General features: G+C 36.1%; 1 protein-coding gene and 1 non-coding gene across 2 annotated transcripts in view; both read left to right on the top strand.

The window, feature by feature from the left end:
- The window catches only part of COL21A1 (collagen type XXI alpha 1 chain), a 210619-nt gene extending 201152 nt beyond the window's left edge, over positions 1-9467 (top strand). Inside the window, exons 24-30 of the mRNA XM_058306903.2 lie at positions 425-469; positions 3375-3407; positions 3991-4137; positions 4226-4280; positions 4799-4999; positions 6684-6761; positions 8163-9467. Of these exons, the coding sequence (XP_058162886.1) occupies positions 425-469; positions 3375-3407; positions 3991-4137; positions 4226-4280; positions 4799-4999; positions 6684-6761; positions 8163-8350 (747 nt within the window). The 3' untranslated portion in view covers positions 8351-9467. The remainder of the gene's footprint in view (positions 1-424; positions 470-3374; positions 3408-3990; positions 4138-4225; positions 4281-4798; positions 5000-6683; positions 6762-8162) is intronic.
- A 2983-nt stretch (positions 9468-12450) lies between these two features.
- LOC111762793 (small nucleolar RNA SNORA70) lies at positions 12451-12585 on the top strand. Its single transcript, XR_002795817.1, has one exon. It is a non-coding gene; the product is annotated as a small nucleolar RNA SNORA70 (small nucleolar RNA).
- Positions 12586-13577: the final 992 nt, after the last annotated feature.

The following is a 13577-nucleotide window of genomic DNA, read 5'->3' as shown; positions in this document are numbered from 1 at the left end:
AAAGAAACTGCCTTTTCCTTACGTGCTCAAAGCTAATGCTAAGCAGAAGTGTGTCATAGACACTCATACAATGTCCATATCTATTTGATTTTTAAGCTATTTTAAGCCATTAGTGTGTAATAAGCAGAACATCTTCAACTCTCTAAACTAAACCCCAAAAGTCTGGTTTTCTAGTTTGTTTCTTATTTCTACCCATTTTAAAGGTAAGGTTCAAGTGATATTTTTATTTTAACTCTATCCCTTCCACATCTTTTTTTTCCTCTGAGATATTAACTTCCCCATCTCTCACATCATTTTCCATATTTGAGTCACTTCTTTTGTGACGTTTCTTTTAGATTTAAGAGTAATACATAGTTTTTATGTATTATTGTACATGTGATTGAATTATATTAATTAATATAATCATGTCTATTAAATTTTGAAGGGTCTAAAGGGAGAAAGTGGAAGACAAGGAATTCCAGGGCAACAGGTATTTTTCTCTTTGATGAAAAATAAAATAATGGAATTGTGTAATTGGAAATTGTCAAAAGAAGATTACTTGCAAATAAAAAGTTGTGTGAGAGAGGGTAGGCATAACACATTCTAATTATACAAGCATGAAAATGTTGGGTGGTGATGGTTTTCTTTCTTTGTTTTATATTTGATTTTCTCCTACTGGTAAAATCTATGGCTGTGGAATTATGCTTTCCAATGCTTTTTTCTGACCAAGAATGACTGAAGTTAGGAAATAACCACCCATTTCTTGGAGTAGTTATTGGCTAGCAGCAGCTGCACAATGACTGTGTCTCCATACTTGCTGTTTAGTCTTTCTTCTTGAAATATGAATATTTGGAACCACATGTAGTGGAGAAATGTATATGTTGCCCTCTAGTTTATCTAGAGATATAATTTACTGCTGTAGAGACTTATTAAAATACTATTCTCAGGGGGACTGTGTCATGAAATGAACCTACAGTAAGATTATTTTGCTTCTTCACTGAGTAACCTCCGCTAGTTAAGTAGTGTGTCAGGGACACTACTGTGTGATATATAAGTTTGATCAGAGCCAAACTGGGGAGGTGAGTGGGGGTGGGGGGACAGGAGAGTAAAGTGATTAGTGCTTATGTAGCATGCCTATTGCTTTAGCGTGTTGAGCACGGGTCCAACTTGGCGCTGAATGAAAGGGCAAGCTGTACGTAATAGGCTTCCCATGCAGCAGACCTCTTTCTCCAAGTGTGGGTGGGGAGAAAAACGCAGTAATGAGACCAAATCTGGAGGTAGGGGATAAAATTGTGTAACAGGGTCCCCAGGGAAAGGGGTCTCTGTATCACTTATTGTAAGAATCTGAGACTGTGGGGGCAAGCGTGTTTGAGAGCATATAACTGCAATGTTATTGCAGGATGGAAGGTGAGTGTTAGATATTAAGAAAGGTTGAGAATTTAGAAGCTAACAGTAAGAGCAGAAGTGAAAATGAGTTGACCTGCGTACAGTTATGTTCCAGTATACTAAACTCTGTTTTAATTTTGTGCTCCTCTACTTGACTTAAATGTATTCAGTGACACAATTGATTGTGTCCCTATTGCCCTTCCTGGCAAAACAGACTGACCTTCTCCTGTGATATCTATGAACCACTGTTCTCACAGAGCACCTTCTCCGCTTCATCTGCTCAACCTCCACCACCCAGGCCTTTCACAAACCCTACCACAAACCCTACCAACAATAATTTGGAACAGAGGAGGTTTCTTTGGAATTTGACAAAATTTAGCTAGCCCACTGGCTTAGGGATGCCACCTCCTCCACGGTCCCATTAACTTCTTTTCCTCTGTTTAAGGAAAATAGAGTGTCTTCTCTCCTAAGGCTGGACTTCAGTTCCCTAGAAAGCCCTTGCCCAAGATTTATTGGATGCTGCATTTCCCACAACCAGGAACAGCCTATACAGAGCGCCCAGGGGCCAGAGCAGCTGTTGCTTTTCAGCAACTGAAGAGTCATCCCAGCTCTTTCTGTAAACAGTCTTATATAAAACTGTCATCCTACCAAGGGCTTGCACGTGTGGAATTTTTTGGCCCTTGTTTTGTAAATGGCGTCCAAATGAGCTTTTCTCTCATGAAATCATCTTAATGCATTTTCAGATGGCAGCTGTTTTCAGTTTTCAGCTCTAGTGGAAGCTCTTACTACTTGATCTTTTGTCTTACATTGGCTCCAGTTGTAGTGTTATGTCCTGTAGGGACAGACCCTGCATTTCTTCAGACAAACCTCAATATGTAAGGACTGGCCTTACCAAAAGTGTTTGACTCATTAATACATTTTTTTTTTAATACAGAAACTTGGTATTTGGTGTTTTTATGTCCCCAACAAGCACTGATTTCACCTAATTTTTTCTTCCTTCTTTTCTAATTTGAATATCCACACTTAAAGGACCCGAAAATAAATAAAAATAAACACCTACACTCAAACTTCATTGTGAGGAATGTTATACCTCAAATTTCAGATTAAACTGCAAACATGAAGTTTTAATTTTAAAGTTGTATAATGAAATCCTGCATATGCAGATATTATACCATTTTTCCTGAATTGATATTGGGTGATTTTGGATCTCTACTGTGAAATAAATTTCAAATATGTAAAATTTTATTGCTTTTCATGAGAGTTCTTATCATCATCTATAAGTTACTGAAATGAATATGTGAGAGTGATGAGTGGGAATCAATTTAATAGCTCATGTGATGGGATGAATAAATCAAGCCAAGCAGATGTATCCAGGGATTGTAATGAAGAGTGAGCTCAAAATATGGGCTCCCCAGGGTTTATATCTGAGGGAAAAAAATACTGTGTTATATGTTATACTGATTCTCTAATCTCCTAATTACCAGCAGGGCATGGTTTAGATGCAGGAAAAAGTAGATGTTTTCTATCTTATGAATCACTGTTAATGATATTTAACTCATGTTTTATCAATAGCATGCAATCAAAATTTAATTTGATTAAAAATCTGGGAAAATAGACAATATCTTAATCACAGAATAAATATGCCTTATTCTTAATCTGATTTATTTACATTTTTAAAAAAAGTAATATATGTTAAATCCCATAAATTTCATTCTAATTTACATGATCTGACCTGCAGCATGTACAAATATTCTATTCTAGGAATGAAACCAGTAAATAAACATTTTTACATTACCCAGTGAACATATTACTTAGTCATTAGCCCCCTTTAAAAAGGCAAAGAAGTTCTCTTATATGTGTAATTCTCTCATTAATTTGGAAAATCAGTATTTTCTGAAGTGAATCTTGAAGTTTGTTGAAATGCATGGTAAAAGGTGTATTGTATGCCACATTACTAATACTGTAGTTTTCATGTTTAATATAGTTTTTTCTCCTATTGATTTTCAAAGGGTATTCAAGGCGGCCATGGAGCAAAAGGAGAGGTATGTTTCCTTCTGTATTGTGTTCCCTTTCTCCAGTCCTTGACTGGGTTCTCAGACTGGATAAGCCTAGCTTCTGACTTCTCTAAACAGAAAATCCCTTCCATGTTCCTCAGTAGTAGGACCTCATAAGTGATTTTTGGAATATGTGTATTTACTCTCACTAATTGAATTCCGTATGAGATGTTATCTATTTGCTAATATTATTATTCGTTTAGACTGGAAGCTGCACTTTTTCTATATATTTTTCAGTGAAGAATATTGCATGTTTCCTTCTTTATCCCACTAGAATGTAAGCTCCTTGGTAACAGGACTGTGTTGTATCTCTGGCCCTGTATATATTGTCTACTCATTATACTCAGTACTTAGCAGATGTCTTCAGGGTTGCATGGATGCGTGGATGAGTGGATAAATGAGAATTTAGGGTGATAGGACATTTCCGTCTTGATCAATAACAATAGTTTCCAAATGATTCCTGTATAACATATAGGAGAGTGTGTGTATTCACATCCTTAAATTCTTTTCTGATGCAATCATGGCTTTGGAAATATTTAGGGGAAACTTTAAAGATTTCTTTCGGTTCTAGAGAGGTGAAAAGGGAGAGCCTGGTGTCAGAGGTGCCTTTGGACCAAAAGGAGAACCTGGGCTGGATGGCCTGATGGGGCCTGCAGGTCCCAAGGGGAACCCTGGGGAAAGAGGTCCTCAAGGACCTCCAGGATTGGATGGGAAGCCGGTACGTACACTGCTGCCTTCATGGTTTTCATATTTTCATTGCCTTTTACTTGGTGTCTTCATGTTGTAATTCTAATTATTTGATGCAGGGGAGAGAATTTTCAGAGCAGTTTATTCGACAAGTTTGCACTGATGTACTAAGAGGTAAGTCTCAAACATAGATTTTTTTTTAATAACTTTTTTCAAATTACAGATGTAATAAAATTTTTAATGGAAATTGTAGAGATTTCAATAGGATGAAGAATAAAGTAAGCAACAATTACAAGCCACTGTCTTTTTTCCCCTAAATAGATATTTTTATAAAGATGAACTACTATATTCTTTTATACTCTTTTTAAAAGTAATTTATCATTATTTCACCGTTAATTAAATTTTCTTTGTAATAATTTTGGATAAATTCATAGGTATGAATGTCTATAATTTACCATTTTCCTTTTGGGGGGGCTTTCACTTTTTTTCCCTATTTTTAGAAATTGCTATTTTAAAATTATTACACAGAGCACTGACTATTGCCATAGTTTACGTTCCTCAAAGTAAAATTATTGGCTAAAAGACATGCACATATTCAATGATCTAATACAGCTTTTTCCCTGTAAATTAAAAAAAAAAATAGAGATGTTATTTCCCTCTCCATTTAAACATAAAGTTTCTTTGTTTTCAAGCCCAGCTACCAGTCTTACTTCAGAGTGGAAGAATTCAAAACTGTGATCATTGCCAGTCCCAACGTGGTTCTCCTGGCATTCCTGGGCCACCTGGTCCCATTGGGCCAGAAGGTCCCCGAGGATTTTCTGGTTTGCCAGGAAGAGATGGTGTTCCTGGATTAACAGGTGCTCCTGGACGCCCAGGTGACAGAGGACTAAAAGGTACTTAATTTGTTTGAATAAGCAGACAACAACATGGTAATTTTTATGTTTACATCCTAAATGCATTTAATAGGTGAGAGATCATCTTTGTTTTTATGGAAGATTATATGAATTGCTGTAGCTAAATTGTAAATCTCTAAGTCTTAAAACAATTTGTCAATTGAGTCAAAGAGCAATTGTTCTATTTTCTTGAAGCAGTGTTCTTGAGAGATTCAAAATAATGAAGCAAGCAAAAAAATGAAGTTACGAATTAGAAAATACTGACAATGTATTTTAAAGCTTTTAAAAAGTCTAATAAGGTTTTAAATAGAAAATCACTGATGCCAAATTTTATTCTGATTCTGGTCAACTTTCTGAACAGTTAATTACCTGTTTTTACATTTAAAAAAATTTTTATTTTCTAACACAACTTATTTTTCTTTGCCTTTTTTGGTTTTGTTTTTATATTTTTAATTTTTTAATTGAAGTATATCATTTGTACATGAATATACAAAAACAATAAGTATCTAGTAAAAGTTGTGAACTTACAAAATAAACATGCATAACCTCATACAGGGGTCCCATATATCACCCCTCCACCAACAAATACCTTACATTGTCATGAAACATTTGTCACAAACTATATAAGAGCATCATCAAAATATTACTACTGTCTGTAGTACATATCTTACATTTGATGTATTTTCCCCCAACTCACCCTATTTTTTTCTAAATATATTTTTATTATAGAGGTTGTGAACTTACAAAAGAATCATACACATGTATAGAATTCTCTTACAACACCCCTTCACCAACACATCACACTGTGGTAGAACATTTGTTACAGATTATGAGGTAATATCATCAGACTATTACCAGCAATTATGGTCCATAGCATACATCTGCCTTTTAATATTTATGTAAATGATGGTTATTCTTCCCTTTTTTGTCTGATTTTTATATGAACAATTTAGAAATTTTGTGAAAGTAATAAAAGAACAACTACACTTTCACTTTTTAAAATTTAAAATTCTAGTTATTTATTTCTCCCCCCCTTGCTGTTTATTCTCACTGTCTGCTCTCTCTATCTGTTTGTTGTGTGCTCTCTGTGTAGGCTCATCTGTTTTTTTTTTAAGGAGGTACCGGGAACCGAACCCAGGACCTCCCATGTGGGAGGGAGGTGCCCAATCACTTGAGTCATATCTGCTCCCTGCTTCTTGTGTCTCTCATTGTGTTTCCTTGTTGTGTTTCCTTGTTGTGTCTCCTCATTGTATCAACTTATTGCATCATCTTGTTGCATCCTCTTGCTGAGCCAGCCCATTGAGTCAGCTTCTGTCTTGCTGGTCTTCTTTAGGAGGCACTGGGAACTGAACCCGGGACCTCCCATGTGGTAGGCTGATGCCCAACTGCTTGAGCCACATTCGCTTCCCAGAACAACTATTTTTAACAAAAGAGTTAAGAATCCCACACCATTTCCTTTTCTTAGTATCTAACTCCCATCAAGTCTCGTCTAGGTCACTGGAAATTGTAGACATTTTCACATTGAAAGTTGTATTTCCCATGAGTACTAAAAAATAGGTGGCAAGCTATTTTTAAAAGACTTTTTTTTTCCAGTGTGTATATTAAAGGCTTTGAGAGATAAAAATGTAAAAGGCAGTGATTTTATTTGAAAAGTAGACTTACTCACATATTTGATACTTTGCAGGCCTCCCAGGAAGAAACGGGGCGAAGGGAAACCAAGGGGTTGGGTACCCTGGAGAACAAGGTCCTCCTGGTCCCCCAGGTGAGAATTGGTGTAGCCTTGTAAGTGTTGCTGCATGTTTTACTCTATGAAAATCATCCCAAGTCTCTGTCAACTAATTTAAAACCAAGACATTTGTTTCCTTTTTTTTAGTGATTCATGTTCAGTATATAATTATTGAGCTCCAAGTACTGGAGTTCTTATATACCTATATCTATATCTATATCTTTATGTCTATGTCTATATATCTATATCTATATCTAAATATATCTTATATTCATGAGTCAGTCAGGATTATCTCTTGCTTATCTTTTAGACAGCCTCTAATCTACTCCTGAGAATCTTTCTAGAATGGTTTTAGTAACCCACATTTATCTACTGTGTATTATCATTTAATCTTTATGACTCTCAGGGAAGCAGAATAATGTTGAGGTGAGCTCTTAAGTCAGTCTTCTTAAGGTTAAATCCAGGCTTTACTAGCTCTGCTGTTTAACTTTGCCATGCCTCAGTTTCCTCATTTATGAAATGGTCATGATAATGTTATCTGCATCATGTCACTGTTTGAAGATTTATTCTTAATATATGTAGCGTGTTCAGAACAGTGATTGACAATCATAGTTATGTTTTTATCAATGTTTGTGATTGGTTTAAAGGATATTTTTAAATTTCATGAAGGTTTGAGTGGATCAAATAAATATTGTTTATATAAAGCACTTTGAAAAACACCTACAATCGCGATTAGTGCTAAACAAATGTTAATAGTAATTGTTATAGAAAGTATTAGTAGAAGGAAGTGCCCCAAACCACTACTTTCCATGTCCCAATCTGAATATTTTGTGTTTGTTATTTTGTATCATCAACTTTGAAGGGCTGCTATCCTAAGTTAACCCTCCATTCTTTGGGCACGCTAATTGAATTTACTAGGCTATCATTGACAAATTAGTGCTATAACATCTATGTGCATTGATGACTACTATATTATAATGACAATATATTTAACTGAAGAAACTAAAAAAATATATATCAGAATTCGTCATTTCTACTGCAAGTACGGTACAAAACTGAATTGATTTTTAGTGTACCTGTATAGCATCTGCTCATTTACAACGGTATTGGCAGAAGAGAGCTGAATGGAAGAAATAAGAAATTTGGACAATACACAAATTGGAATATTAGAAAGTTAGCTCAGTGTCTTAATCAGTAACATGATTGTTATATTAACATAGCTTGTCCCAATATTATGAAAATTACTGAGTACTTTTGGAAGGTTCATTTCAAAGTGGCAGTGTAGGACTGGCAAAAGCGTGCCTCTGTTTTTCATATTACTGCAAATGTAAAATTTTTAACAGAACTTTTTATGACACTTTACATTTCTTGCTGACACAACTATTTCTCCATCTAAAATGAACCCTTCTGTTCATGTAACACTAATGTCCATTTTAGGTCCCGAGGGCCCTCCTGGAGTGAGCAAAGAAGGCCCTCCAGGAGACCCAGGTGTCCCTGGCAAGGAGGGAGAACATGGAAAACCTGGAATCCAAGGGCCACCGGGACCCCCTGGCATCTGTGACCCATCGCTCTGTTTTAGTGTAATTGTCAGAAGAGATCCATTTCAGAAAGGACCCAACTATTAGTGTCCGATGCCTCATTCAGCAACCTAGGCATGGTGCTCTTTATTTGTGATCTTTTGCATCTCAGGAAGATAACAAGCAGTAATCCTTTGAAAAGGAACTAAAGTACCTCGGTGTTTTTCTTATTTTTTTCTTAAAGGAAAATATATAAAAGGTCACATATGATGGTTTGAAAGTCTCTTCAGTACTTTGTAGCCTTTAAATTAGTAGCATTAACTACATCTCAAGGGTTTCTTATGCATCCTTAATTTCAATCAAAGTTGAACGAAGTAAAAAACCACCATTGCCTGTTGGTCAATTTTAGTCACTGTGAAATGTTTCACATTCAGCCTTCATTCAGTAGAGTATTTGAGTTCATTATCATCTCTGTGTGAACTTTATGTTTCATATCTCGTAGCTCATGCTTCTACACTAGCCAAAATATGTATTTGGCCATTGGACATAAGATCAAGGTAAATATTCAGCTGGGATGGATGGTATTTCCATACTGGTTATTTATACTAATGTCTGCCCTTATTGGTTAGGGTCAGTGGGCTGCTTGTTAAGTGTTTTGAAGATCACTTCTGAATAAGATTAATGAGCTTATTTTATTTACAGATTGTAAAATCAGATTTATGGTTATGCTGTTAAAGTATTGATTACATTTATGGTTATGGTTAAAGTATTGATTACATTGGGAATGGTCAAAATTATGTAACATTAAATTGAAAACATTTTGGAAAAAAATGTTTCCCTGTACTTGATTAATATGTTTGAAGAAAATGCAAGTTCAGAAGTGCTGAAATGACTATGCTTCATACTTGCTGTTTAATTGAAATGTTTGTTGTTTGCCTTCGTTTTCCATTTCACTTATTATATGTGTATGTTCATATATGTTAATTTTCATTGTAGCAAAACTAATGGGAATAAACAGTATAGTTGAAAGGAAAGGCAACTCCACAAATCCTGCTATGTCTTGATATTTTTAAGCAGACTTCTAAGATATTATGAACTGTTTTTGTGTACTGTAGTTAATGCTTTTGTTAGAAACCAACTTTGAGGTATTTTGTCTTTTTGTCATGCTCTAAATTTTGTTACATGCTTGTTATTCAAATTGCAATAAAGTTTTGTACAGACATGATTGCAGTGTCTGTTTTATACCTAATTTTAACTGATTGTTACTGACATTACCCATATCACATGGCCATTTATCCAAAGGATATAATTTATTATATTAACTTACTCTCTTCTTAAATAACTCGTTCATTGAAAAGTATAATTTAGTAATTCAGTTGGTGTACTCTTCACCTAAACAGGGGCAGTACTGCTTCCTAGCCCAGATATGGTTATTGACTAACGTTGAGCTTTATTCATGTCATTTTTCTACTTTGATTAGGACTTTAAAGGAGACTGAAGTCCAGGGCATTTAGTCGCTGAATTAGCATAAAGCTTGTTTTGATGGTGTGCCTCCAGAACGTCCCTTAGGTAACACTCCCATCTGCTAGTCATGGCATTTACTGCTGAGTCCTGTTAAAAGCAGAGCATGGTAGTGCTAGCATTTCTTCATTTATTCAGTGAGCATCTATCAGATGTCTGTTAAATGCCAGGGATAATTCGGTAGCAATTTGATGACAACATGCTGCTGGCATGAACTAATGGATCCAACACGACACAGACAAATAAACAAGTGGTGCTAATACAATCATTCTTAAAAAGGAGTAAGTGCTAGAGAAACTCATAGGACTCTCAGGATAGGAAAAGCTTCCCCAAAAAGAACAAATCCTATTTAATAGAAACCATATCTACTTTCAGTATCCCTGCTTAAAATTGATATCTTGAGATGGAATATTTCTGACTATGAGTTACCATGGGACATGTTATCACTGGGTATGTGTGAAACTAACCCACAATATATTGATTTTTTTGAAGACTGATGACATGAACAATTTTGCCCTGAGAGTGTACATTCTGCACGTTACACATGAGACCATGTAGTGTAGTCATGAGGAGTGTGGCTTCTATAGTGAGATTGCCTGGTTCAAATCCATGTCTTCTCTTTCCAGCTATGTCTTCTCTTTCCAGCTTTATGCCTCAAATTTCTTCATATGTTAAATCAATTATATTAATAGTACTTATCTCATGGTGTTGTTATGAAGATTAAATAAGATGATCTAAAAAATTAATTGGTTGAATAAAGTCATGCAGTTTATCAGAGCCATACAGAAAATGTGGAATTAACAAATTTGAGAGGGAAACATTTTACAAACCTATTCAAAACATTGAAAATGTGTGTAACACTGGATAAAGTTAATCTGATTCATTGTCATTCAGAATGATACTCTGAGTCTTCAGGATAAAAATAATTCTTAATAGGGCCTGTCCTTGCCAGACATTGACAAGCTTGGTTTATCTTGGAAAGTAGGAACAATTTTGGCATATATAGATTTGAGGTACCGTACTTTGTCCCTGGTACTTAGCACTTTACCAGGTAATTGATTTAATTTCCATCATCAAGTTTTCTATTAGAATGGAGCTGAAAAGCATTTGTCCACTTCCCAGCAGGGGGCAGCAAAATACATACATAAGTGTGTATTTACATACACTCATGTTCTGATAACTGTTATCTCATTATATTAATCATATTATTTATCACTATAGATATTTAGCCTGGACATTTTTTAGTTGTGTAAGTATGGTTCATTTCATTTCATTAAAACTTAAATAGATTCATTTCATTAAAACTTAACTATTTCAAAGAAAAAAATATTGTTTTCGTAAGTTGAACACCTAAACCGTAGCTAATGAGGCAGTTTATTATTATTTTTTGATGTCTTGCTGTTCATGGAAAAGAATTCACTTTCAGGCTTCTGCTGGAGCAAAACATTCCAGTCTGTTTTTGCAGGTTCCAGTTCTCTACTGGTGAGCCAAAGTCTCCATTAAGATCCATCCGTTTTACCCCACACTCAAATCTTAGTCACACTTGCACGCTACTGATTACAACAGTGAAATGTATGTTTCTCTTTCTCTCCAATGTTCAAGGATTCAAGAAAAAATTTTATTCATGCTGTGATCTAGTAGGAACATCTGATGGTAAGAGTTTAGTTGCATTTGAAAACTGCACAGGTGTAAGACAGTGATGGGTAGGTTTTGTTTTATGATGTGGACACTGAGGTACAGCTGTCTGTCTGATGAGGAATTGAAAACCTATGAAATGGGCGTCTTCATGTCTAGAAATTCTCAGCAAATCAAACTAACTGATCAAGATAAAAGGATACATTCTAATCTCCCCCAGATACTCTACAGTGGGACTAAATTCTAGAAGGAAACACATTCTGGGGGGAAAAAAGCCCTTAAGCCAGAAATGGTAAATTGAAGTTTTTAGAGCCAAATCCCAGCAATTGTTAGTGGTTGCATGGAGGACTGCAAAATCTAATTTAGAAATGATTTCCTTTGCCTTAGGCTGAAGTGGTGAGATTAAGGGGCTTTGTGAATAGAGGAGAAAGTGAAGCTATATGTGTCTGAGTTGGATTTAGCAGAAAATCTATTTGACACATTATTTTTCCATCCTTGACTGCCCCTAGGGAGTTTGGAGCAACAAACATAAAACCATAACTTCAATAGTAATTTATTAGTCTCAAAATTAACTGCATGACCTATGTAAATTTTGTGCATTTTATATAAAAATAAGTGAAGGTGCTGATTTTTCTTGTTTATACAGGAATTAAGGGACAAGGGTTCAAATCTAAGTCCTGTCTCCAAACGACTCGGCCATCGGCCATCAGTTTGTCTTCACTATGAGACCTAAAAACTAAATAGGTTTTTAAGTCTTTTTACCCCATACTTCTTTTAAACGATTTCCCTGTTTCTCCTCATGGTCGTTAGTGATAAAAATCCTTAAAATAGAATTAAGTTCTGTGCTTGCCTTAAGAACTATTAAAAGTGAAGAAGCATAGGCAATGGTGTTCAATTTACATGTCAGTCATTTGTAGGTGTCCCAAAAGTTTCCCAGTGGAAACTTTTTTTCTCTGACATTATAGCAACACAGAAATATTTCCAGATCCAAAGATTAAGAAAGATATTTAATAACTTCTTTGAAATGGCAAGTCAAGAATGATAGGAACTCTCTGCAGCCAATTAAGCCAACCGGCCTCCTTTCCCTGTGGGGGCCCGGTGTGCAGTGGCTGCTGACAGCAGCCTTCTTGGTATTGCAGGTGGCTTGTTGCCTGTACAGGTTGCCCTCAGGGACCTTGGAGACAGCCCTTCCTTGCCTGTTGCTGGTCCTGTCTGTGATCTCGTGCCATCCCCAATCTAGGCTATGCGAGGGGCCTTTGGAAAGAACTGAGGTGCCCGGGTCCACATCGTTCAAGTCCTCGTGTCCATCCACACTAAGCTGCAGAACAAAGAGCATGTGATTGAGGCGCTGCACAGGGCCAAGTTCAAGTTCCTTGGCCGCCAGAAAATTCACATCTCCAAGAAGTGAGGCTTCACCAAGTTCAATGCTGACGAATTCCAAGACATGGTGGCTGAGATGCACCTCATCCCAGATGGCTGTGGGGTGAAATACGTCCCCAGCCATGGCCCCTTGGACAAACAGCCAGCCCTGCACTCATGAGGGCTTTGCAGCACTGCCCTCACCCAACCTGTGCCCTCCAATAAATGACAATAAATGCTAATTAAAAAAAGTGATAAAAACTAGGAATATCTGGAGTATTAGGTATAATTTCAGAAAGACAGAAATGTCTTTCCTTTTCCCAAGAATCATTACATTTTTGTAGTATAGAGAACTCACTGGACAATTGAGCCTTGGAGGATTGCTCAGTGCTTTGGGAAAAAAATGATTTTCCTTTCACAAGTATGGGTCAAAGGGAAAGGAGAAAGCTTGTTTGATAGGAAATAGGTCACTGGAAAGAGCACATTCTCAAGAGTAACTTGGGAGAGGCTGAACTGAGGTCAGTAAATAACTTCAAATAATATTCAAAAAGGGACAAGTGAGAAGACAGAATGGTAGTGACTGGGGTTGGAATAGACTTGCTGTGGAGAGTAGGTTTTCATGGTAGCACTGGGCTCACACGTATTCAAAGGTGAATCCTAATGCCTAAATAAAATGAAAAGACTGAAAAATAGTTAATTATTCCCTCTGCTTTGTGTTTTTGTTTCCTAGCTGCTAAAACAGATACCATATAAAATGTTTGTTTAAATAATGAGCATTTATTTGCCCATTGTTTTGAGGCCAGAATTCCAAAATTGAGGA

Source organism: Dasypus novemcinctus, chromosome 11 (genome assembly GCF_030445035.2).
Source record: "Dasypus novemcinctus isolate mDasNov1 chromosome 11, mDasNov1.1.hap2, whole genome shotgun sequence".
Classification (NCBI taxonomy): domain Eukaryota; kingdom Metazoa; phylum Chordata; class Mammalia; order Cingulata; family Dasypodidae; genus Dasypus; species Dasypus novemcinctus.
Note: the sequence above shows the minus strand (reverse complement) of the source record. Positions and strands in the feature narration are given on the sequence as shown.